At 40.4% G+C, this 23,999-nt stretch overlaps 4 protein-coding genes and 1 non-coding gene across 7 annotated transcripts in view; 2 read left to right on the forward strand and 3 right to left on the reverse strand.

The window, feature by feature from the left end:
- plxdc2b (plexin domain containing 2b) overlaps nucleotides 1-9,525 on the forward strand; it is an 89,176-nt gene extending 79,651 nt beyond the window's left edge. The window contains exons 13-14 of the mRNA XM_069159544.1: nucleotides 3,704-3,870; nucleotides 5,533-9,525. Coding sequence (XP_069015645.1) covers nucleotides 3,704-3,870; nucleotides 5,533-5,652 — 287 coding nt within the window. The 3' untranslated portion in view covers nucleotides 5,653-9,525. The remainder of the gene's footprint in view (nucleotides 1-3,703; nucleotides 3,871-5,532) is intronic.
- Nucleotides 9,526-10,620: 1,095 nt separating this feature from the next.
- On the reverse strand, nucleotides 10,621-16,507 carry gimap4 (GTPase IMAP family member 4). 2 transcript variants are annotated; one of them, XM_069159546.1, is made up of 3 exons: nucleotides 16,387-16,507; nucleotides 14,587-15,375; nucleotides 10,621-13,571 (listed from the first exon to the last, which is right to left on the reverse strand). In XM_069159546.1, exons 1-3 carry the CDS (start codon nucleotides 16,415-16,417, stop codon nucleotides 13,567-13,569), a joined length of 825 nt encoding a protein of 274 aa, XP_069015647.1. In that variant the 5' UTR covers nucleotides 16,418-16,507; the 3' UTR covers nucleotides 10,621-13,566. The 2 variants fall into 2 exon arrangements, with proteins under 2 accessions (XP_069015647.1, XP_069015646.1); XM_069159545.1 differs by lacking the exon at nucleotides 10,621-13,571 and having other exon boundaries at nucleotides 14,579-15,375.
- Nucleotides 16,508-16,791: 284 nt separating this feature from the next.
- Nucleotides 16,792-19,873, reverse strand: chmp4c (charged multivesicular body protein 4C). The gene is made up of 5 exons (XM_069159547.1): nucleotides 19,449-19,873; nucleotides 18,659-18,836; nucleotides 18,168-18,276; nucleotides 17,903-18,029; nucleotides 16,792-17,266 (listed from the first exon to the last, which is right to left on the reverse strand). Exons 1-5 carry the CDS (start codon nucleotides 19,669-19,671, stop codon nucleotides 17,205-17,207), a joined length of 699 nt encoding a protein of 232 aa, XP_069015648.1. The 5' UTR covers nucleotides 19,672-19,873; the 3' UTR covers nucleotides 16,792-17,204.
- Nucleotides 19,874-20,254: 381 nt separating this feature from the next.
- zfand1 (zinc finger, AN1-type domain 1) lies at nucleotides 20,255-23,555 on the forward strand. Of its 2 annotated transcripts, none has more exons than XM_069159548.1 (8): nucleotides 20,255-20,424; nucleotides 20,716-20,758; nucleotides 21,446-21,485; nucleotides 21,627-21,754; nucleotides 21,903-21,994; nucleotides 22,117-22,235; nucleotides 22,391-22,558; nucleotides 23,296-23,555. In XM_069159548.1, exons 1-8 carry the CDS (start codon nucleotides 20,370-20,372, stop codon nucleotides 23,470-23,472), a joined length of 822 nt encoding a protein of 273 aa, XP_069015649.1. In that variant the 5' UTR covers nucleotides 20,255-20,369; the 3' UTR covers nucleotides 23,473-23,555. The 2 variants fall into 2 exon arrangements, with proteins under 2 accessions (XP_069015649.1, XP_069015650.1); XM_069159549.1 differs by having other exon boundaries at nucleotides 20,261-20,424; nucleotides 22,391-22,546.
- A 118-nt stretch (nucleotides 23,556-23,673) lies between these two features.
- On the reverse strand, nucleotides 23,674-23,746 carry trnar-ccg (transfer RNA arginine (anticodon CCG)). The gene has a single exon. It is a non-coding gene; the product is annotated as a tRNA-Arg (tRNA).
- Nucleotides 23,747-23,999: the final 253 nt, after the last annotated feature.

The following is a 23,999-nucleotide window of genomic DNA, read 5'->3' on the forward strand; positions in this document are numbered from 1 at the left end:
CATTATTTTATCTGACAAAAATCCACAAAATCAAAATGAAATCAGTTTAAATTTGATGAGACGGAGAAAAACTTAAAATCTATTCAATTAATCAATTAATTGACCAGGAGTGTATTATAATCACATGTATTCATTCATTTATTTTTAGAATAAGACCAAATTTTAGAACAGTGAAAAGAAATTAGCTGCTTTTACAGATTTCTACAAAGTAAAAGCATGTGGTTGTGGCCTTTCAGTTTAAAATTAACTTAAAATTAACATTTTTGAAGGAACAAACATTCATCCCGTCAACAAAAGACATTGAAGTGAAAACCAAAAAGCTCCTTTTAGTGAGGGAACTTCATGGTATTTGCAGGAAACGGTTAACATTAATGACACCACAGTGTGAGACTGAGGTTTCAGTCTTTTTCACAGCGATTGTATCAGAGTATCAGAACTACTTTGACAGTGCCAGCTGTTTGAAAATTGATACGGCACCTCCAGAATTCAATATTTCTCTCAGTCTGCTTTAGTTGCTAATGTGTCCCAAAACATCCCAACTCCTGAAACGTTTTGAACTCCATCAGTTTTCGGAGATAGCCTCTCAAATGTTTCATTTCCTGCTTGAGAGGAATTGGAAATCCGCGGCTTCGGTCGTACTTTCATTACACAAACGCTGCATGTCTCCCACCACTCCAACACCCCCGAGCTGGCGCCGTGATGATATTTCTCTGCATTTTTTATTTTTTTTATTTTTTTTTCATGCGTCCAACCCTTTATCACCACATACCTGGCTATAATGTTATTCAAGGCGAAAAGGAGTTGTGAGGAAGTCTCCGTGACACATAGAGCATGAAATTATCCTGGCTTTGTCTTTGTTCAAGTCAAAATATTGATGTTATTAATATATATACCGGGTATTTCTAAAAGTGTATTTAATCAGACTTTGGTTTCAGTCTAACTCATGTCAGTCCGTCTCCAGATGATCCAGCGTGTTCATATCTCATATCAGCCAGTCATACCAAGGTGTCATCTGACCTTGACTGAGGTGGGAAATGCTGAAGTGATTACAGCTCCAGTGCTCTGATAACCAACAGCTGGAGCGAAGTGCCCTTTCTCAGAAGGCTGCTGCTCAACAACACTGCTCCTCAGCTCCTATTAACAAAGAGCCTGAATTATAGGTCTGCTCGGTTTGTATTGTTAGTTTCCTGAAACCCATTAGCCAAGTGCTCCGTTGTGCCGCTCTTGTTACCGCTGTGGCACTGATGTGGAGCTGAAAACGAACAGCCCGGCTGGGTTTCCGCCGGTCTCATTTGTCCTCTCTTAAAATCTCGAATGCGTTTTATTTGCCGTCTAAGAGCTCTGATGTCCAATAGCGTTCCCTCAGCCTGTTCAGGCTCTCGCAGGCGTAAGGACAAATCTGAGGAGTAGATTCAATCTGCTAAAGGCATTTATCTGTGTCCCATTCTGAATGCATTGAGCTAAAATGACAAATATTCCCAGAAATGACCGTGGCGACATAGTTGATACTATTTTTAGCCATCAGTCTGTCGTTTTGGTCCAGACTGAACAGCTAAAGCTGCCTCAGTGTTATTTCTGTGGTAAAAATGCCGCCCAAAAAAAAAAAATCACAAATTCCAGCATTTAAAAAAAAAAAAAAAAAAAAATCTGCTGTTTTTTTCTATTTATGAAATAATAAATTAAATGTCTGGACAAAACAAGCAATTTCAAGGCTTTTCCTTTTGACTTTTTAAAATTTGCTCTGTAATTTTAGACAAGAAAAATATTTGGAAAAATAGAAATGCAGATTTTTGGAGACAACGATGAAAGTATCTGTTCCACAGAGGATAAATCCTCTCCTTTGGGGACTCACTGACTTGTCCTCTAGCGCCACCTTGAGGTTGACATTTGAGATTTTAAGAGAAATGTCTCAATAACTTGAAAGGACTCTCTATACCCAAGGATGATCTGATTCACTGATTTGAGCTTTCACATATCTATAACCACCAACAGGTCGAGGTTTATATAATCTGTCATCAAATTGTAGCTTTATTAGTCATTATTATTATTTATTATTATAGATTTTCTTTGTTGTGCTAATAAGCAAATGCTACTGCTGGCAAGCCAGGATGCTGAACTTATATAGTGAAAAACAACAATTTACATGCACATCATGATCAATCAAAACGGTATACATGCTAATAGAGATGTCTCTTGGACTGTGCAGCTACGACCAATAAGCACAGAGGGAAAATGGTTTTCTGAGGGGAAAAAAAAACCCCACAGAGAAACAGACTGTATTTATTAGAGAGAGCGAGAATGTCATAATGTCGTTTTCTCTCCCAGGTTGTTTTTGTCTCTAAAATATAGGACTCCTGACTTCCTATGTTTAAATTGACTGACACTTTATTTAAAACCAAATTGCACGGTGAAAATTGTTTGGCATTGTAGCTCATCAGTTGTTTTGTTTCAGCACAATTTATCCTTTTTTTTTTTTTCCATTTCCGGTAATGGTCTGCACATAATGGCTTCACTGGCTTTTTTTTTTTTACAGAGCTGCACATTCACAGTGACTGCCCACACTCATTGGACAGGTTTGATTACCAACCCCGGTTTATTGTGTGGGCTGGAAATCAATGAGGCAGGGAGCCAGGGGGAACCAGCCTCTCGCTTACAGCTGCTAATTAAAGCGAGGGGTGGGGGGGGGGGGGGGTCTGTCACAGGGGCACCGGAGAAGAAATCCACAGCTATGCGAGACAAATTGCAGGTGAAATTCTCCCTTGTTTTCGTGTGCGTGCGTGTTTCACGAAATTGCGCACACGAAGATGAACACAAAGATTCCCAGTAGGTTGACAGGATGCTGTCACCGTCTTCAAAAGAACTCTTTGAGAACACCTGCTGGGTCGACTTTGAGGTTCGAACATGGATCCGATGGAGTGCTTTTACGCACGACTTCCAAGGCTCTCGCTGAAGGACGGACTTATTATGTAGTCACTACATACAGCCTCTTCAGTTTGCAGTGCCACAACCGCAGGCTTCAATAGGACTCTCTCTCTCTCTCTCTCTCTCTATCTGTGGACCTGCTTCCTCCTCCTGTCAGGACCCTACACCGCTGACCTTGACGCGGGATTAACTCTTCCTCCTACTTGCGGGAGAGGAGAGCGGCTCGTGAATGCCTAAACGGACGTCCAGAACAATCGCGCTGCAGAGTGCTGAAGACCCAGTTTAACCCTGAACTTTGAGTGTGCTGTCAAACAATGAGAAATGTCCCTTTAATCATCTTTTCTTGGACATAATAATCCCGATTAAATCCGCTGAAAACTATTTTCAAACATACGCAGCTACAAGAGAGCGGCAGCAGAAGTTTCACTGTAAAAGCATTATTTTTTTTTTTATTTTTTTTTTTTAAGTGCTGACATCTAACAAAATCTGAACTTTTAGTCATATTGGTTCGTGTTTGAAAGGAGTGTATTGATGAATGATGAGTGTCCCCTGCTGGTCGACTTCAAAACTGCAATAAAAGTAGAAAAAAAAACAACAAAAAAAAAAAAACATTTGGTGAAGGCTTGTATCCAGAATATCACAGCATTTGAAGCAGAGTAATAATTAAACCACTAATCCCTGCACTCTAAAATCTTTATTTTTTTATTATTATGATTATTATTTTTAAGTATCTCAGTTTAAAAGGGTTCTGACAGATTGTTTGGTTTTTTTTTTTTTTCAGTGATGCCAGCTGACAGCGCTGTGGACAGGGTTCCCGGCTCACATCCCCTGCACACCGGTCTGATCCTGGGCATCCTGCTGGTGATGCTCATCATGATCGCCGGTGTGCTGATCACCGTCTACATCTACCATCACCCGACGTCTGCGGCCAGCATCTTCTTCATCGAGGTGAGCAGCGACACCAACCGTCCGGCCCGACGCTGCGGGCTCGACTGACTTCAGAATAAAAAAATTAACTGAGAAGGAAAGATGATCGTCGACGTGGAAACAAAATAAGTTCAGTAAAGTGTGTTGTCATAAGGTCGGTTCAGATCTAACAATTTAAAGTTCTTTATTTGACAGCTGTTTTCAAGGTCCGCAGTTTCTGTTTCAGACTTTTGCCATTTAAGCCAACATCAGCCAGAAGTTCTGAGTATACCCAACAAATTAGTTTACCTATTAAAGAAACAAAGAAAGGAAAACAGAAAAATATTTGTTTATGTTCCCGTGGGATGAGGATATGTATGCGTATATACAATGATAAATAATTTATAGCATATTTTCCCTTATCTTCTTTTGCCGGAGAACAACATTCATAATGTTAGTGTTCTCATAAACCAAACTAATTTCTCAAAAACGCAGACATATGTTGTTTACCAGCATGTGATCATTAAATTAGGAATGTGTACAAACCATTTATTTTAAGGAATTTTTTTTTTTAGACCTTCGGACATTCTGGTGTAATAGTAAGAAAATATTTATTAAAAAAAACCACTCAGCTCAGTGCACTTTATTCCTCTGTTCCTGGCTCATAAATATGCATCAAAATTTTCAGACGGAGATGATGAAACTTAGTGCACACAGTCTGTTCATTAATGAATGTGAATTCACTGAGGATGAGAAGTTGCTGACGAGAGCGTAGTGCACCGAGTGATGTTCAAACATCATATAAAAACAAAAGACAACTTCTCAAGTTCCAGGTTGTTCTTGTTTTCAATATCACGAGGTCATTTTCACGCACAGGGACTTGATGATGGGGATCTTGTTCACGCTAAAATGAAGTCTCAGCACAATGTGCAGCAAACCCAAAACATTTGACATTTACTGTTGTGCTAAAAAAAAAAATTCTAAAACAGCAGAAACATCAGCATTTTGTAAACTTTGCAGAAACAGGAGTAAATAGCACATTTGTTAGGGAATATTTTCAACATTCAAAAATCCCTTGAAGAGAGTCTCAGGAAGTTTCTTTAGGAAAAAAATAAATAAATTATATATATCTTTTTTTTTTTTTTTTTTTACTTTATTCTGTTTTATCTCTCAGGCATTAAAAAAAAAAAAAAGATTCACTTGTTGATTGAACTGCTCACTTATCAGATGTATATCCTGTGACAAAAGTAGATTGTGGTTTCTGGTAAGAAGTCATAAGCAACAAAGGCGAGGAATCACGGCTCCCTGGAGTGTTTTATGGCAACACGATGGTGCGTGTCAGACTGGAATAACTAACGTGGCCATCTTTGTGTGAATGACGATGACGTCATCCTAACAGGTCACATGTATACACACTCAATTTCCCCTATAGTGTCCAAAAAAAAAACATGAGATTTTGGACAGTTCCCAATCATCATGTCTTTTTGCTTTATCACCGCAGCATGTCGAGTCAATTTTTCACCTACAAAATGTGTGAATTTTTCGGCACCGTATAAAGCCTAATAATCCCACTCAGAAAGTCAGACGCTCTAATCAAGGGCAGAAGGTAAATAGGAAGGGATACTGGCGCTCCTCATCTCTAACCTTAACCTTTGACCTTGATGCCTCCTTATCTCCCTCCCAAACTCCCGCCCACCCCTACAGAGACGCCCGAGCAGGTGGCCGGCCATGAAGTTTCGCCGGGGCTCGGGTCACCCAGCCTACGCGGAGGTGGAGCCTGTGGGGCAGGAGAAGGAGGGCTTCATCGAGTCCGAGCAGTGCTGAGGGAGGAGGCGGCGTCCGCATTCACCGCTGCCCCCCCCCCCCACACCCCCCACCTACCGCCTCCCTCCCTCCCTCCCTCCCCACGCACCCACCCACGCCCCTTCTCCCTCCTGCTCCATTGGGACTTCTCATCGGGAGCCCCCAGGATCTGCTCGTCGCCGGAGGAGCCCAGTGTACACAATGACTCGTTAAGACTGTGGAATCGGCCCATCGAGTGCCAGATGAGACTGGATACAGCAGCCAGCGGCACGAGGAAGCGAGAGAGCCCTCAAAACTGATCCCAGACAAACACACTGTTCAGCTCCTGTTGGCTAGGAACTGACCCGCCGGGGGACAGACGGAGGAAACAACATCGACGTCATCGACTCAGTCGGCATTGGTTAGGAGTCGGTGCGGCTGCTGTCACGTTGCCACGGAGGGATTGTACAGCCTGACTGCCTGGACTGGATGCTGGTGTGTCTGAGGGGGAGCAGGGTGAACTATACAATATATATTTTCAGAAACAATACAGAATATGTGAACAGAGATTTCCACTTTATTGTCGGTGGGGTTATACAGTATAGGCCTTTGTATATCCATCAGGTTTTTACTTCTTTTTCTTTCAGTATGTTGGGTTTGGCACAATTATCTGTATAGACCGTCGGTATTGCTTTTCAATACCATAGCAGGCTTAATTGACTTTTCCACAGCGCGCTGTGCACAGAGAGGCGGCGGCTGTGCGACATGACATGACGTGAGCTGAACTGATGTCACTGCGATCAATCGCAGCTGGGAGTAACGCTCTGAACATTCGGCACCGCTGTTGGATCGATGTTTAGTTGGTTTGTCAGATGGTTTTTGTTCACTGAGATTATCTCAGTGGTTTATTTTTTATTTTTTTTTAATGGGTGATGGGCACACTATTCTCTTTTTTTTTATTTTTACTTTTGCATTGGTTTCATTACGGCCGTGCCATTTTGTCCCTGACTAGAGTTTGCACTTTTTTTTTTTTTCCTTTGACATGTGGTACTAATGCAAAATTACAAGACAGGCGCTTGTGAGTGTGAATATATTTTCTGAAGTGTAAGTGATTCATGTGTGTGTGACTACAGGAGAGCCGTTTACAGTAGTAATTGGATATCCACCTGCTTTATGGGTGCATATATTCGAGCTGGCTCTGCACCGTTGATTCTTATTGATCTGAATCAGAGCTATCTGGATACAGTTTGTGAGCCAGAAAACACACTGGTCTGATTGGAGTTTTTATTGATTTTCGCAATGTGGTTTCTTTTTCCATAACCAGTTCATGATTAATAGTTATGATTGGCTCATCTGTGTCAACATAATAGTGTACATACTGAGGCCAAAACATTTGCAGATTCAGGTAACTCATGGCAAACATTTGTAGAATAGCAGCGAAGGTACTGAGAAACTGTTTTCCTTTTTTATGAGTGGCCTTTTTTTCTCTACTTTTTTACTTAAATGTGAATACTGTTCCCATCGTTGCTGTCACGGATCAATACACAAATCAAACGCTCATCTCTACTGTTAAACCATGTTTTTACACCAATGATTGTAGACTCATTTTTAGAGACACTAAAGCTCGACATCCTGGAATTCTACTGAAAAACAATACGTGCAATATTACATCCGTTCAGTTCCACGCATTAAAATAACATCATCTGGATTTAAATTTTGTACACCTCGTCTCCATCACATTGAGACCAAAGACTAATCAGCGTTTGAGTGAGATATATTTACCTCAGTCTCCCCCACGCCTCACCAATCAGCTGCCGTCAGCCCGTCGTGGTAACTGTAGATGTTTTATTGGTGTTTAGCAACCATTTTTAATGTCGTGTAAAACTATCACAGACGTAACCATGAACCATTCGCTAAGCCCCTCCCCCTAACAGCAACTGTCCAATCATAGCTTAGAAACCGTAACTAGGCAGGATGGCAGCTGGCTAGTACCCAAATAGTCGCAACCATAAATGGAAATAGACACTTGGTGTGAAAAGTGAGGCCAATGCGAAAGTGTCTTTAAGCGTAATACCACTGATGACCACCAGGGTCTGGCTCCAAAAAAACCGCTGGCCCCAATAGATTGCCATTCAAAAAGTGTCAACTTCTCTCATGAAATGCAAAGTCAGTACATTTCTCCCACAAGTCATTACGGTGTCATTAGCTCAATTCCTTACTTATGATTAGTGTTCTTCTAAAAAATAATTCCATAATTATTTATATATTAGGCTTCAAGGCTTCAAAAGGCCAGAAATGGGTTGAATTTGTGCAGCAGACTGAATATTTTTCATCCAAATCTTTGGAGGAATCTCTGGAGTTTCCTTAAAATACCACTAGAACATCTGTGTTTTTAAACGACCCCTTGGGTCTTAGTTAGTTTGTTCAGGTGTGAATGATAACATTAAAAATGACTATTCCATGAAGCCGAGACTATTGAACGTGCTCGCTTGTTGTTTCGGCTGACCGGGACACTTGATATAATTGAGCCGTCGTTGAAGAAATGTTTCACCGCTGCTTTTCCTGCTTCATGAGAGCAGGCAAACATCACTTAGCTGTCGTCAGAACGAGCACACCTTCTTCCGGGTGAAAACAAACGCCGTAAAAGGGCCGGTGCCAAATTGGAAAAACGAATGACGCCGTGGCGATAAGCTGCTGTGTTTTATTGATGAAAGCATGTTAATGTTAGCGATGTATTCAGTTTATAGGAACGTTGCGCTGGACAGAATTCAAAATAAAGTGTCTTAACATCAGAAAAAGTGACGAATGTTTGATATACATTACCTGGAGATTCAATAAGGTAGTTGCAGATGTCTGGATATGACACCTCAAACCAATGGATGAGGTCATTCTTCCACAATGATGGAGGCGGACTGCAAGGACATTCATCAACAACGCTGATTTGTGATCCGCAATAACATAATTATTTGCCTGACTGGCAACAGGATTTTGGCTTCTAGTAGATAAAACACAATCCTGTATTCTTATTTTCTGCTATTAAACTGGCATTAGATCTCAGACTTTATATTTAGCAGCAGTCAAATTTCTAGAAGCCGTTTTCACCCAAAAAGGGGCGGAGCCACGACACAGGGGTAAAATATCCAGATGTGCTGCTTTCATTTGTTTCGTGTCGTAACTTGTCAAATCACTACACACCCAAAGATGCTTATACGAATCATGTGTAGACACTAAATGAAAGACTCTCGGGCTGTTTTAATCATGACACATACTGCCATTCAGAGATAAACCATTATGGTCTAATTGGCGTCGACCAGATCAATTAATAGATCGATGGTTTCTCCATACCGACAGATAAACTTTGAAAAAATATTGTTCGACTGATCCCTCTGGAGAAATGCTTGTTGCACGCTGCCACCTGAAACTGCAAGTGTTTTTTTTTATTTTTTATATCCACTGTGTAAATGCAGTCAGAGAGAGTGGCTCAAACAGTTTGATGGTAGAAACAGGAAGTCACCTGCAGAAAGGACGTGACTGATGGCTTTCACTCCCACTCTTATTAATGTGTTATTTTAGATGATGAAGAGCAGCATAGCGGTGTTGTTGAGCTATAGTCAGCTGCTTTATTCTCTTACGAGTTGGATTAAAAGATGAGAAAGTCGCAGATTCAGCGACACTCGTGTAAAGAAATTGGAGTTTTCTTCCAGCTGTGACCTGATTTTATCTTATCATGACACTTCATAGCACACAGTAAGACTCAAAATCACTCAGTATCATAGCTGTCTGTAATTTCTGTAACTACTGTTGTTTTGATTACATTTGAAATAATAAACAATGTTGTTAAAAAAAACAGCCACTCGTGCGTTTGTGTGTGCCTGGTGCCTCGACACAAAATTATTATTTTTATTTGCAGGGAAACCGAACAGCTGTAATAAAAAGTGATATGCCTATAAATTAAAAGATTGAACATGCAAACCAAAACAAATTAGAATATGATCTTTTTTTTTGGGGGGGGGGGGGGGGGGGGGGGGACAAAGATCTTTGTCACACATCTGTTTTATAACCAAAATCGTTCTCTTCGGGCCCCTGAAAGTGAGCGTGACAGTGAAAACTGCTGTGTGCCCGGTTTATGTGAAATCCTTGAATCAGGTAGATGGACGAAATGCTTCTGTGCAGATTGAAGAGATGGAGCTCCACACAGCAGCATGGAGAGAAAGCTGAGTAAACAAGACGGAAGAGGGGAAGTGATGGAGCCGAGCTCAGCGGGCTGCGAAGGGGAAAAAAAGGCATGAAGGAGATTTGAGGACGGAGGAGAGGATTATCGAGCGAGCTGTCAGACTTGAGTCGTGTGTCAACGGAGTAAAGACTAGTTGTGCAAAAGAGAATTAAAATGGCATGGTTGTGGCACCAGAACTGATGCTTTGACTCAGAGAGTAAGGAATTAATTAATACGAGCTCTGCATGTTTTACCTATAACCAATACGTGGGTGTTAATAACTTAACAGCCAGCAGTTATATTCCCCAAATCGACTTAATATCTCTACTGTAAGTAAGGTCATAGCTGTGAATCAAGCTGCTGCTGTGAGCTGATGTTTTACCGCCACCTGGCGGCCAAACTAGAGAATACAGCTGCTCTTCGTATTTAGGTCTGAAGCAGCCATATTTCATGAAAACTCTCCCTCTAAATTAATACATTTTAATAAAGACATGTAACACTTATATTGGATGATATACTATCGTATGATATTTTTTTGATATGCTCGACCACATACCATGACATTTTTATGACATTTCGGATGACACTCTAATATGACACCCACACTCCCTTTACTATGTAAAAAGCAGAGGAAAGTTGAATTGATATATAATATAATTTAAGCTTTAAAACTGTCGCTCCTATTTAAACCAATAAGATAATACGTTTTTTGCAGCACATGTGGCCCAGAGATCTAAAATCACCCCAAACACATAATTCAATAAATAAAAGAAGTAAATCGGACCAATGAAACTCTTGAGTGTCTTTATTTGTTACATATCTAAGGGACAGGATGCAGACTTACAGCAGATCAAAACATTTATTTTGACAGTGCAGCTCTCGTTCAAAATAAAGCCGTTCCATTTTAATCCAAAGCCAAACGAACTAGTTCTGCCCAACGTGACTATAAGCTGCAGGAGAACAAAGAGTGCAGCAGCAAAAGCCCGCAGAGGCGACTCTTCTTTGTTCACAAATGTATTAAGTGAAACTTGAATCGCATGCCGCAGTGAGAAATGCATCACGGGAACAAAACAAAACAGGGTCAACGCACGACAACGCGTGCCACAAAGGCATATTAGGTTGCATGCCGAGCAGCAGTTTCTGTCAGTGTCCGATATATTTATCCATCAGCCATGTCACTTTTTTAATGTTTTCATAGTGTCGCTGTGGTTTTATAAAGAGTTTAATTGACATGCGTGATATTTAACCCGGTGTGACCCACATCTGTACCAGTGTTTGTGAACAGCTCTTTAAGAACAGACCTAAGGTGTACAAAAATTCCTACGATAAGTGGTTTTAATTCAGTTGCTTAATATTTTGGCTCTCGGGGTCTGCTGGGTCTCCGTTGGAGCCATTTTGATCACCAGACATCCCAGTTTAAAAAAAAAAGAAAAGAAAAAGGTCCAGATCTGATGGCGAGAGTGAAAACCAGCAGCTGCTGAGGGCCAAGAGTGACGACTGAACCGCGACATTTACGAAGACCGAGGCGAAGAAATCAATCTTGAGCTCGCAGCTGCTCCACTATCACCTGACTCACACCCAGGTTTACTCAGACTAAATCTAGCAGCGTCCCGACGAGTACTGCAGTGATCCGGCTGGGTCACACAACCGGGACAAACCAGTGTGTAACTATTGTTAGTCTACACTTCCACTACCGGATTCATGTGGAGGTCAGCGTAGCTCAGAAAAGAGGAGGGAGCCCTGAAGGGCCAATAAAAAAGCAAATCCAGCGATACGCCTCCTCATGGAAGAATCGAGTGTCTGTCCAGAGCAGCTGACTCCTCCCTGAGAGAAGGAGCCTCCATCACCTTTGAAAGGTGATAAATGAGTCCAAGCTGGCTGCCGACACAAGAGGCCTAAATGTGGCTGTATACATGTATGAGCCTCACTGTACAATCAGAGCAAACATAGCCTGCTGGAGTTTTTACCAAACTTCTGTTACTACAAACAAACAAACAAACAAACAAAACAAATGTGGAGTTTTCCTGTAAACGAACAAACGTGAAGTTTACGGTCTTTGCTTCTCAACAAAACACAGTTTATATCCCTCAGGTCTGAAACAAATCCTGCCTCATAAAACAGGTGGAGAGATGAATTTTAAAACATTTTACATCCTGTTTTGTCCTGTGGATTATTGTAAATCCGCATGCATGAAATAAACAAAGCAGGAATCCGCGCAAATGTTGCTCTGTCGTAGGGGTGGGCCACATCGTATGGGTGGAAACGGTTTGGTTGCAAATAAATTCAGCTGAACAACAAACCACTGTAAAATGTTTGTTTTTACTGAATACATTTCGGGTAAATTGAGGAGTTTATGGTGACATTAAAAAAACTAGAGTAGCTATTTAGTTGCTATTGATTGTTCTTTAAATAAAAAAATAAATATATATTTTTTTGTATTTGCTCATAATGTCAAAAATGTAATTATTGCAAAAATACACTGAAATATGTAATATCCCTCATCCCTGCTCTGTAGCACTACTAGTGGTCACAATCATCCACAGAGTGCCTTTAATTATTCTGGGTAATTTAAAAAATGTGATAATCAAATACAAAGTCGGCACAAAGGGGCTTTAACATAAACACAATATACGACAGAAAGAAAGTCACTTCAGCGCTTTGTTTTTAAAGTTTGGGTTGTACAGGAAGACGTGTGCTGCCTTTCTCCATTTTCCTGGACAGAAATTTCTGATTTCCCTACAAACGTTCCCCTACAAACCTGTCATGTCCTGCGAAGATGGCTACCAAACACTTTCGTCATAGAGGTTATAGATTATTCTCGTTCTTATTCTGAAATGTCAATAAATACCAATCGGGCAAACATGACGTCTGAAGTCGCTTGTTTTGTCTGAAACGCAAAGATGTTTAATTTAAAATCAGAATACCAACACAAAAAGAAAAAGCAGAGAAAAATTAACATTTGATAATTGTTTGAATCAGTGAATAAATTGGAAAATGATTTGATCAAACTCATTTAACTATTGACTAACATATTCGTAGACTACTCGGAAGTTCTGCACATCCTGTCCTTAATTTCAGTTTTTCCTTTCTGCCACACAGTAACACAAACATCTGAAACATCTGTTTAAATGAAACAAAATCACACAACAGACATAAATCAACAACAACAAGTGCTTTACAGATGAACACACGTAAGTGTGGAATAAACTTCGCAGCAGGAGAAAAGCATTTACAGTTTGGTCACAACAAACGGGAATCTTTTGAAGAGCAACTCCCTCGTCAGTCAGACAGAGTATCATAGTGACAGTTTACTAAGTGCAGTTCTAACATCGGTATCCGCCGAGTCGTGTACGTTGACCAGCGATGACGGCGACCGTCTGTGTGTAACAGCGTCTTTCGTTTTACAGCCACGACCCTCAAGACAAAATTACAAAACATCCAAATATCTTTTACACCTTAAAAGGGGAAAATAAAACTTTGGACAGCGATAATAATAAAAAAAAAAAAAAAAAAAAAAAAGGCAGCTGTGTGGAAAAGGCCGCTTGTGAGGGAGAGTGCACGCAACTAAAACACACAGTAACGGGTCTGATTTAAAAAAAAAAAAAAATAAGTTAAATGAATCACTGGCTTGTACGTTCTGTAACGTTTCAGTTATTTACCCCTTTTCTTTCTCGTCACAGCAGCCGGGTGGAGGCTCCGCTCGTCGTCAGTTTGAGGGTCCGGCAGCCGGGAGCAGCGCCTTGTTAATCTAAAACCAAAAGTGCATTATTCATTAATGTAACGTCATTTTCTGTGTTTAACTCGTGCAAAACATTATTAATTCACATCAGAACTCCAGTTTACATATAAACAAGTTGAATACCGATGCAGCCTTATAAACGGCTACTTATGCTGATACTGTTACTATGGTGACGTCAGAGAGGAAGGAATGATGGTTTGCTGTCCTTTAGTTGCTATGGAGACGGGGCGAGGAAGGAAAGGTGCTGAGATGCATGGTGCACAATCACTGCTGCAATCTAAAGCACAAGCACGCCACAGAGCAGCGATAAGATAAACCAAGGCCAACAGGTCCATCTGCCTTATTGGTCCCGTGATGTAACAACTTTACTTCCTTAAAGCGGCTTTCGTCAATATGAAACCGGATTAAATGACGACGCAGTGATTATCACACTGACTCTGCAGGTGGACTCACCTCTGAGATGTGTTTTTGCATCTTTTAGTTCCTTGTTTGGTTTTACAAGTTACTTGGAGTCATATCTCAGGCCAGCTGGTGAATGCAAGTCTGACATTTTCTCTCTTTTTGCTCTGTTTTTGGTCTCTACCCAGTTTTGAAGGAAATGTCCGCCTCTTTATTTATTTTTTTTTATTTCACTTTATTAATCCTTTATTAATCCTTTATTAATTTAATTTAATTCTTTATTATTAATCCTTTAGCTTCTAAATGCTCCAACAAATTCACAGGGTGGTCGCTAACTTTCTCTGTCTGCAGGTTTTGTTTTTTTTTTAGCTTTAGGTGCCCAAACAGCTGCTTACAGCATCGGAAAACAACGGGTGGGGGAGTGGGGAGGGGGTGAGGACAACGAGAATTAACCAAAACTGAAAATCAAAACAACAAGCTGAAAGTCGCTATGAAGCCTGGCAAGAGTTGAGGAGAACTTGCAGAATAAGGTCACAAGTGATCATAAAACTATTGATTATTTGCTTTGATGTGAATTCATTTCACAGGTTCTTTTGAGACTGATGGGGATGAAGTCGTCACTCACTAGAAAGCGGCTCCACCTCCGCGGCTTTTAACAATCCCGGTCCAGAGTTCTGTTTGGGCTGGGCCCCGAGCTCCTCCGCGTCTCTGGTTGGATTCCGGTTCTCATCCGCGGGTTTCTTCTCCTTCTCCTTCTCCTTCTCCCCCCCTTCTGGATCGTAGTGCCCCCCCTCCTCCGCCACCATCTTCTCCACCTTCTCCATTAAGCGCCCGACCTGTGGGTGCTCCCCAAATATGCAGTTGTTGATAACAAAGTACCGTCGCTTGCATTTCTCCAGCACCCGCTGCAGCTCTTTGCCCTCCCTGCGAATGTACCTCTCGATGGAAATGGTCCGCAGTATCTCCGCCCAGGTGAACACCACGATCGTGTGTTTCCACACGTGCTCCCCGAAGAGGCTCACGTGCTCCTCGATGCGAGCACGGTCCACCTCTGTGAACATGCCGACGGGGATGGCCAGCAGGAAGGCGTGCGGGCCCGGAGGGCAGAGAGAAGCCCCCCGGACCAGCTCCTCTTTGTAGGAAGGCGGTGTATCCTGGGCGGAGAACCAGCCCGGGGTGTCCACCACGGTCACCTGGCGTCCGTCCACCTCCGTCTCCCTCTTGACACAGAACTCGGCCGCTCGCTCCAAGCGAAACTCCTCTCTGCCTATGATGGTGTTTCCCGTCAGGCTCTTCCCCGGCCACCTCCAGCCCACCACCACCAGGCGAACTTCAGGCAGGCGGTGAGGTACCGGGGCTGCGGCTGCGGCTGCCGCCTTCCTGGTCTCCTCTTCTGGTCCAGGAGCATCCACGGCTACAGTCAGTAAATCCATGAAGTACAGCGTCAATGAGTTTATACATATTTTAATGTAAAAAAAAAAATTAAAAAAAATGTTCAAGCTGTGGCTATCATCAAGAACAAAGATGCCATGTCGCCAATAGAGCAACAATTAGTGGATTAACTGATTTGTTAATTAATCAAATCAATATTTTGGTTCATTTTTTTTTGTGTGTAAAAGAGGTCAAATTATTTGAATTCAGCTTCTAGGATGTGAATATTTTCGGGTTCCTTGAATCCTCCGCGATAATACAAGAAATATATATTTGGTCGCGAACTCTTGATCGGGCTTTAAGACACCGTGGTCAACATTTCTCACCATTTTCTGACATTTTTTTTTTAGGACCAAACAGCAAATTGATTCATTAAGAAAGATGAATCAATTAGAAACTGTCAATCATCATGTGCGGAAGCTGTTATCTAAAAGTTTATAAAAAAAAATAAATAAAAAAAAAAATCTATTCTGAAGGGAGAGGATATTAAATAAAATACTACTCATACTATCTGTACTTTCCCAGATTAAGAAGTAATCTGGAAGTTATTTGAAATAGGAAGTTATTTGGAAGTTATTTGAAATAGGAAGTTATTTGGAAGTTATTTGAAATAGGAAGTTATTTGTGTAATAGAGAAGTTTTCAAGAAAACTTTTCAAATGTGTAACTTTTGTCCGTCTGATTAATAATGTAACTCACTGAAGCGGATTAATTTCGCTTCCTTAATTAATTATCCACAACCTCTAGTTAAAGTAAAGGTCTTAAAAGTTGAACAAAAGTGTAATCTAAACTCAAGACGAAACGTTAATTGCCACTTGCTTCTAGTTTATAGCAGCTACGTGTGAAACGTGTCGAAATCCGGTTCAGATGTTTGGACTGTAAACAGTGAAGCTAACTTTATGCTAAATTGAATAGCTCCGGAAACGCCCCGTGTTGGTTTAACAACTCAAAAACTATCTTTTCTTTTAAGTAGATGATAAAAAGGACCTCCTCACCTGCCGTCTGCAGTGGTTTATTCACTTCCATACTCTTAATCCGGCTCGTGCTTTTTGTTTTTTTGTCTTGTTTAGAACGGCTAGTTCACCGGGAAGTTACCGGATAACCGGAATCGGAATGTGAAGACGCTACTTCCGGTGGCATCCTTCAAAATAAAAGTGAGACGTGTGAAAACCGGATGCAAAAATGCCGCACGAATGTTGGGACGTAAATACAAAGAAAAGAGAGGAAACGCTGCGGAAACGGAAACCCTATTTAAAACCCACGGTATTTACTACTTGAACAAATTTAACCAGAAAAATAAAACCATTTTCACTCGCCCAAAAAGGACAAATTGTCACATTATAATAATATAGAAGAACAGCACATAAAAATAGAAATTAAGAAAATACTTTGAGATGACATATGGGAGACGGTTTTATTGCCGAAACAATATATTTACAACACTATTGCGAAATCAGAAATTATTTACAGCTGCGTGAAATACAGTTCTACCCTCTGTGATAAAATGAAAAGGAGTGCTCTTTATAATTAAGAAGGATTACTGTACGAAAACAAAAGACACATGGAACATAAATCTAAAATAGTTTCTTAATTCCTTCATTTATAATTTTTACTTTCTTGATAAATATAATTAGTAAAGTGACATTACAAGCTAGTAAGATAGTAAGTAAATAAAAAAATTAAAATAATGATCTTCATTTTCCCTAAAAACCTTCAACAATAATATATATATATATATATATATATATATATATATATATATATAAAGAGTTTTTGTGTTGCTTTCTCTAAGTGGGAGGCTGTCTTAATGTAGTTAATTAGCCCAGGAGGCCAGCATACGCATGTCATCATCATCTTCAACCCTTTTCTTGGTCGCTGTAAAAAAAAAAAAGAAAAGAAAAAGAAGTAGGAAACCGTTAACGATCATTGCTGTCAAATTATTATGGAACCTTTATCAAAGTTGCAGCTAATTATTAAGTCTATTACTCTATTCTGTTATTGATGCAAGAAACACTTTTCCCCCACACTCAAAAACAGATTATTAATCTTATGTTGTGTTTGCATGAACCATGGTATCTTTTGTCCTTATTAATGTAATCATGTTGATCTCGCCAAGAACTCTTTGTATAAACTTCTAGCTTCCTCCCGCTCCTGCAACAAGCTTTTGTTTACTCTAAATGCATGTATATCCAAGTATATGTTGGTAAAAGTGTTTACATCACTGTCTGTGATTTAAAAATGTTCAAACTAAGAATATGAAAAATTTATAAAATAAACATAAAATAGGTACAAACATGTTTAAAAAAAAAAAAGTGCGCTTTTAAAATAAATGATTGTGTAGTTTTGGTAGCACCAACCACTTTTTCACAATTCTAAAACAAAAATGAAAATCATACTTGTATTCTGCAGGTAAAGTAGTTAAAGTGTCTTGTAAATGTTGAAAGATGAACAGTTATGGTTGGAAAAAAAGTAATCTGCCCTTTAATAGTCCATCCAGCGTTAAAGACTTACTTGCGCGTTGACTGGGTCGTGATGAAGGCAGTCTGGAGCTGTGAGCGCTGGGCAGTCCTCCCATACTCTTCATGCTTTCCTCGAGATCCTCCTGCTCGAGCTCTTCCAGCTCCGCCAGCAGCTCGTCCTAACAAAGCACAAGATTAACAGGCGACACACAGGAAGTGACGAGCATATTTCAAAATCTGTGCCAAAAAAACAAGAAAGAAAACAACTTCGCAAAAAACGACGGAGACACAAAAAAAAAAAAAAAAAAAATACCAACCTCATCAAATGTCTCGCCGAAAGGCCTGGAGATGGCGTCACTGATCTCATGGGCCACCTCCTGCTGCTCGGTGATATCCTGCATCAGATCATCTATCTTGTTAACGTCCCTGAGAGCGAGAGAAGAGAGATAAAACAGATTTTAACATCACTGAAAACTCAAGTATGAAATCTTTCCTCACATAAAACAACACCCTTACTTGTTTGTTTTTTTTAAATTCTAAACAAATAACTATAAATAGTGTCAAATTATCACAGTAAAAAAGATACCGTGTGCATATTCATTAATTCAGTGCATTGTGGGTAGATTTGTTTAAATATATGGTTGTTAAATATGTCTTGCCTATTTAAAATGGTAATACCAATCGTCTTTGAAATGAATTTCTGTTGCACACTGTTTGGTCTTCGGTCCAAATTTAAATGAATCAGTGTTCCGTAATGTGATCAAACTTCAATCTGCCTCCACGTTTTGCATCACCAGCTTTTCCTTACATGTTCTCGTGGACCTTCTTCATAGCCTTGGCAGCGAAGCCCATGTTCTTCAGGACCTCCGTGTTGGTGTGCGAGTTCTCCAGAGCTTCTCTCTGAAACTCGATGGTGGACAGCGTGCCGTCGATCTGGCCGAGCTGCTGCTCCAAGCGCTTCTTCCTCTTCAAAGCCTGCAGGGCGGCTGCAACAGAACGATTTGCAGAGGTCAAACATAAACAACCCTCTCTCTTCATCGTTTCATCCCGGTCTAAGAAAACACTTCGCACCGAGCGTACTGTAGGTTCTTTGTACAGCGAAGGAACCTTTCAGGTTTCACTAAACGCTACTCCCCTTTGCAGTGTTGTTACTTCTAGCACAACAGTGTTGAGTTTCAAGAGTTAACCTTCGTATTTTTAGCAGGTCGGATTGATTGTGTTTTAATGCCGTAAATTCATCCACTTGAATATTTATAAATCGAATGGCGCATGTGTCCTATTCAATTAAAGCCACCGGCGCCTGTTTTGTGTCGCTTTACGTGACAACTTAATCAAACAACAAACAGAGGAAAATCAGGAAATAGCAAAACAACGACGTCTGAAAGGGGTTGAGCATCTTTTAATATCTGCAAGGAGTTTTACTTTGAAATTCGCCTGCAAATGGTGAAAAGAAATACGCATTTTTTTAAATTTTTTTTTTATATATTATTTTTTTTTAAGATGCAGTGCACAAGATTGAAGGCCTACTGTGTCGCTGCACTTCTCCTGGGACAGCGGGTGCGCCTATTCTTCAGACCAGTATAAAAAAAAAACCATACCCCTCTTGTTTTTCGTGCCGTGCTTCTTGGCTATCGTTAGTTCTTGCTCTATTCTGTTCTCCAGGTACTCCTGCTTCTTCGACAGCATTTCTTCCGTTTCGCGGAGTTTGTGGATGGCCTCCTGGGGCGAAGGTCCTCCCCGTGAGCGGTGGTGTTTGGACCTCGAGGAGCCGGATGAACTCGAGCTGGAGCTCCCCTTGAATAATTGCGAGATTTTGCTCATTTTTTTTTTTTTTTTGTAGCTTTTTGGAGAAAACTGCGTTGGAAAATAAAAGCAGTCACGCAATCTGTCCAACAACAACAACAACAACAACAAAAAAGAAAAGAAAAGAAGCGAGCGCAGCCGTGCTACTTCAGCGTCTCTGCAGGCGGGTGTGTGTGTGTGTGTGTGTGTGTGTGGGTGTGGGTGTGTGTGTGTGCCGAGCAGATTTTCCAGCTCGACGGGCTTTGTGTTTTCAATTCAAACCAGCCAAGGACCGACCTTCCCACCGCACCTTTACCGGATACCTGCGGGGTGACGTCTCGATACCTGACGCGCTCCCTTACGTTTCAAATAGGTCAGTAAACTAATACAACTTTTAGAATCGTGTGATGAATAATGGCGTCGTTTTTTTTTAAAAAAAAATTTTTATTTCGCAAATATTTGTGTTGATGAAGTTAAAACCAGTATATGATGAAAATATAAACTTGCAGTGAATAATAAAAAAAAAAAAACGATTTATGACACGCAAACATCTTTATTTCAGCGTGCAAAGTAAATCCTGCCATATACATAAAAAGAACGATGAAAAACTTTTCTTTAAATAAAGAAAACTAAAAAAAACTTTAAAAAAAAACAAAAAAACTCTTTGGTCACGTGGTTTCCTGTTTTGGGGGTCAAAGTTCGTGTTGACATCCTCCCGCGGTCTCACGTCGAGCTAAATGGCTGAATTGGACATTGGGAAACATTGTCAGCTCGATTCCTGCAATCAGAAAGGTCCGCTCCAGCCTCACTTGAACGACGATACGTACAGTTGTTGAAGCGGGACCTTATGCAGCCGGTTTTTCTTTTAATATGAAGCGATGCCGAGCGTCTCTTTTAGCTCGTCGGCTTAGCTTCCCGTTTGTTAGCCTATTTAGACCGGCAGCTGCGACTAGCTCGCTACGTTAGCGTGCTAACCGCTAACCTTCAAGCATTGTTGTGAATCTTAACAAACATCTTCTGCAGACTTCGTTGAACTTCGAGGTTTTTTTGTGACAGTAACCGGATTTAATTTGCTCTTCTCAGATTTTCTCCCGTGTGTCTGTGATTCCTGCAGCGGTGTTTTCTGGTAAGTGTTAGAAGAAATGAAAAGAATAATTAAGTTATATACATCATTACAATATATATATATATACAAGATACTGAACACCATCTGTGTGAAAATGGAAGACAAAACATGCTTTGAGACTCTATATGTGCAGAGCATTACCATTTACAACATAGAATATTTTAGTTGTTTAATGTAATTTATTTCTAGCAAAAAGTGCCCAAAAAAAAGTGCCTAGTTTATGTTTTACATTTTTTTTTTTTAGGATCATTGAGTTTTCTCAGTCTGAAAGTAACAACGTTTTTATAAACTAAACAAGGAGTTGGAAAATCTAATTGTCAGATTGTCAACACCTTTGTTGTGAAACGCAGCGGAGATAAAATATGAAGTTGCAGAAATCAGAAATACTCGAGACAAACACCTCGTACTGTAATAGTGCAGGAACGAAGGTGCAGCGGTTTAATGTAAATGTGATTGGTTACTTTTTAATCTAGGTTAGGTTAGGTTAGGTAGTTACTTTATTAATCCCCGAGGGGAAAATTTTTTCGCTACAGCAGCATACAGGAAGCAATAGATAATAATGGAATAATAGAAAGCAATAAAATAGCAGTAAAACTGTAAAAATATAAGATATAAAATTTAGATCATGTCAGGTATGTTCGTTACGTCCTTTTTTTAGTGAAACACATTTTCTTTTGTCTCTTCCAGTCACGAACACAGAAGCAGAGAGGCCCACTCATGTTCAGAGGTCGGCCGTAACGATGAAGACATAATGTCATAATCTTTAATAAGATTAGAACAACCACTGACACACTTTCCCATCATTTTAACTGGATACTGGCATTGTTTTTTTTAGTTAATCATCTCCTTAATTTTTTATTTTTTTCAGGAGCCTGTAAAAAGGGAATCCAGGACTGCGGGCGGCAGCACAAGTTATCCGTGTTCTTTTGAAGATTGCAAAGGAAAAGAAGTGTTACCAGTAATATGTCCGCAGTGTGAAAAACACTTCTGTTTGGCGTAGGTTTTCCTATTTCCCCTTTTTTATGAATTTTTTTTTTGTTGCAATGAAAACAACATGTCGTGAGCTGAACTGCGTGTCCTGTCGTAAGGACAAAGGGATTCAAAGAAAAGGGGTGAACTAAATTTTGTTACTTTTCCCTCGCAGCCATCGTCATCAAGATGATCACAAGTGTGAAAAGTTGGAGGTCCAAAAGCCTCGAATGGCAGCCACCAAAGAGCTGGTGCAGAAGATCGTTGGTTAGTAAAAGTAGTTTGGTATTTTTACAGGCTGCAACACGGAAGTTCTTCTGTCTGTCATTCCTTCCTTTAACCTGCTTACATTTGATTTACGTTTATATTACTCTCTTGTGATTGCTCAGAGTCAAAGGACCGATCTAAAAGTAAAGGGCGCAGAGGGGCAAAAAACAGTGCAACAGCAGCAAAGGTAGCGCTCATGAAACTGAAACTGCATGCAGCAGGAGACAAAGGGCTGCCACAGGTAACATCTGAGCTGATTGTTTTTTTTTTTTTTTTTTTTTTTTTTTTTTTTTTTTTTTTTTATAACTCTACTGTCATTCTTGCCTCTTCCACATCACCTGCCGTTCTCCCGTCATCATTGTGTCCAACTGTTTTTTTTTTTTTTTGGTTTTCCAGACGGAGAGAACCTATTTTCAGGTGTATCTTCCCAAAGAATCTAAAGACTCCAGCCAGCCAATGTTCTTCTGCTCCAAATGGAGCGTGGGGAAGGTGGTCGACTATTCAGCCTCTCTTGCCAGCCTCGAGAACAACAATAATGTACTGACAGCGAAGGTAATAAAGCAGGTAGATAGTTACTGATAACAACAGTAAATTCTATGACGCATTCATGACTCAACAGTTCAAGGTCTGTTTCTGGAGGGCTCTGGTGGGTAGGCAAATAAACGATTAACTTTCACATAATTTTGGACTATCATCACGACGATATTTGTTTATAATAATAATAATGAAAAAATAACAATCACTAAGCATTGATAAAATAAAGTTTATAGTTAAGCTTACGTGCGGTGAAAAAACATTTGGTTGCTGCACTTAAGTGTTGAGTGTTGGAAAAGCCTGCAGTTGTTCTGCTGCCTGCACCTCTCTTCTCTCAACGTTAAAGCTCACCCCTTTATGTTAGAAGAGTTTCTTCCATCACTGAATATAGATTAACTCTGTTCGCGCACATGAAATGCTGATGTTAGATGTGAAGACTTTCCTGCCCACAGCATGTGACAGCAGCGACAGGAAACTGGGTTAACCAGTGTTTTGCATGTTGATATTTCTGTAACATGGATTTACAGCAGTAACTCGAGCATGAGAAGAAAATATTGTTACACGGTATGTTTCCTGTTTACCTTCACAGTTTTCTCTGCTTGTATTTTATGGACTATAAAGTGTGAAATCTCTTCAACTTAATTCACGTTGTCCTCATCCGCGTGTGCTGACTGATGCGGAAAAATACAAATTTTAGTGTATGTAATAAAACGGTTTATCTTGGTGTATATTTTTTAACAGTGTACACGCCTCCTCTCTGTTTGCAGAAGCTGCGGTTATGTCATCCTCACACAGGAGAGGCTCTCCGGATGGATGATACTCTGCTCTCGCTGCTGGCTCACGCAGAAACCCCCCTGTACAATGGGGGTAATGTTATCCTGGAGTACCTGGACAATGAGCGCACAGGCCTGGACGATGTTTCATCTTACATCACTCAGACCTGACCAATAAACTCCAGCCACTTTTGTGAATGATTGCTATGTGTGGTTTGTATTTTATGTTAATAAAATTTTGTTTTGAAATGTTGGATTTGGGTTGTGCTTCCAAGTCAGTCTTGAACCAGCATTATTATATGTTGCAAGCGGCACTAATAACAATTAATCTCTGCTCGGATTAAGGTCTATTATGTCAATAGTGTTGTTTTACGACCCAGATGGGACTTGAACCCATAATCCCCAGCTCCGGAGGCTGATGCCTTATCCATTAGGCCACTGGGCCCTTATTGTAGTGAACTGGCAAAACTAAGAGTTTCCTGAGCTTGATGGGGTGCTGGGTCCTGAATAATATTAGTCATCCACTTCAGCTTTTAGGTATCTTGTTAAATTCTTTAGCAATTGATGACACCACAAAAACACAACCAATAAAATGCAGAGGACCGTGAAGTAAACAAAAAAAAAATAGACCACGTAGGCTGTTAAAGAAAGTAGATATGGAACAAGACAAAGTGACTGTTTGCGTGCAAAAGCCAGAC

Source organism: Embiotoca jacksoni, unplaced genomic scaffold, assembly GCF_022577435.1.
Source record: "Embiotoca jacksoni isolate LCO1_2020_lvr unplaced genomic scaffold, fEmbJac1.0.p SCAF_25, whole genome shotgun sequence".
NCBI lineage: Eukaryota > Metazoa > Chordata > Actinopteri > Embiotocidae > Embiotoca > Embiotoca jacksoni.

Excerpts from the sequence above, each read along its gene's own strand:
- gimap4 (XM_069159545.1), bottom strand. The coding sequence starts at position 16,417 with ATGGAAGTGAATAAACCACTGCAGACGGCAG. Across the intron at positions 15,376-16,386 it reads TAAACCACTGCAGACGGCAG|CCGTGGATGCTCCTGGACCA; the intron begins GTGAGGAGGTCC and ends TACTGACTGTAG.
- chmp4c (XM_069159547.1), bottom strand. The coding sequence starts at position 19,671 with ATGAGCAAAATCTCGCAATTATTCAAGGGGAGCTCCAGCTCGAGTTCA. Across the intron at positions 18,277-18,658 it reads AAGAAGGTCCACGAGAACAT|GGACGTTAACAAGATAGATG; the intron begins GTAAGGAAAAGC and ends TCTCGCTCTCAG. Across the intron at positions 17,267-17,902 it reads ACGACCCAGTCAACGCGCAA|CGACCAAGAAAAGGGTTGAA; the intron begins GTAAGTCTTTAA and ends TTTTTTTTACAG.
- zfand1 (XM_069159548.1), top strand. The coding sequence starts at position 20,370 with ATGGCTGAATTGGACATTGGGAAACATTGTCAGCTCGATTCCTGCAAT. Across the intron at positions 21,995-22,116 it reads GCTGGTGCAGAAGATCGTTG|AGTCAAAGGACCGATCTAAA; the intron begins GTTAGTAAAAGT and ends GTGATTGCTCAG. Across the intron at positions 22,559-23,295 it reads CAGCGAAGGTAATAAAGCAG|AAGCTGCGGTTATGTCATCC; the intron begins GTAGATAGTTAC and ends CTCTGTTTGCAG.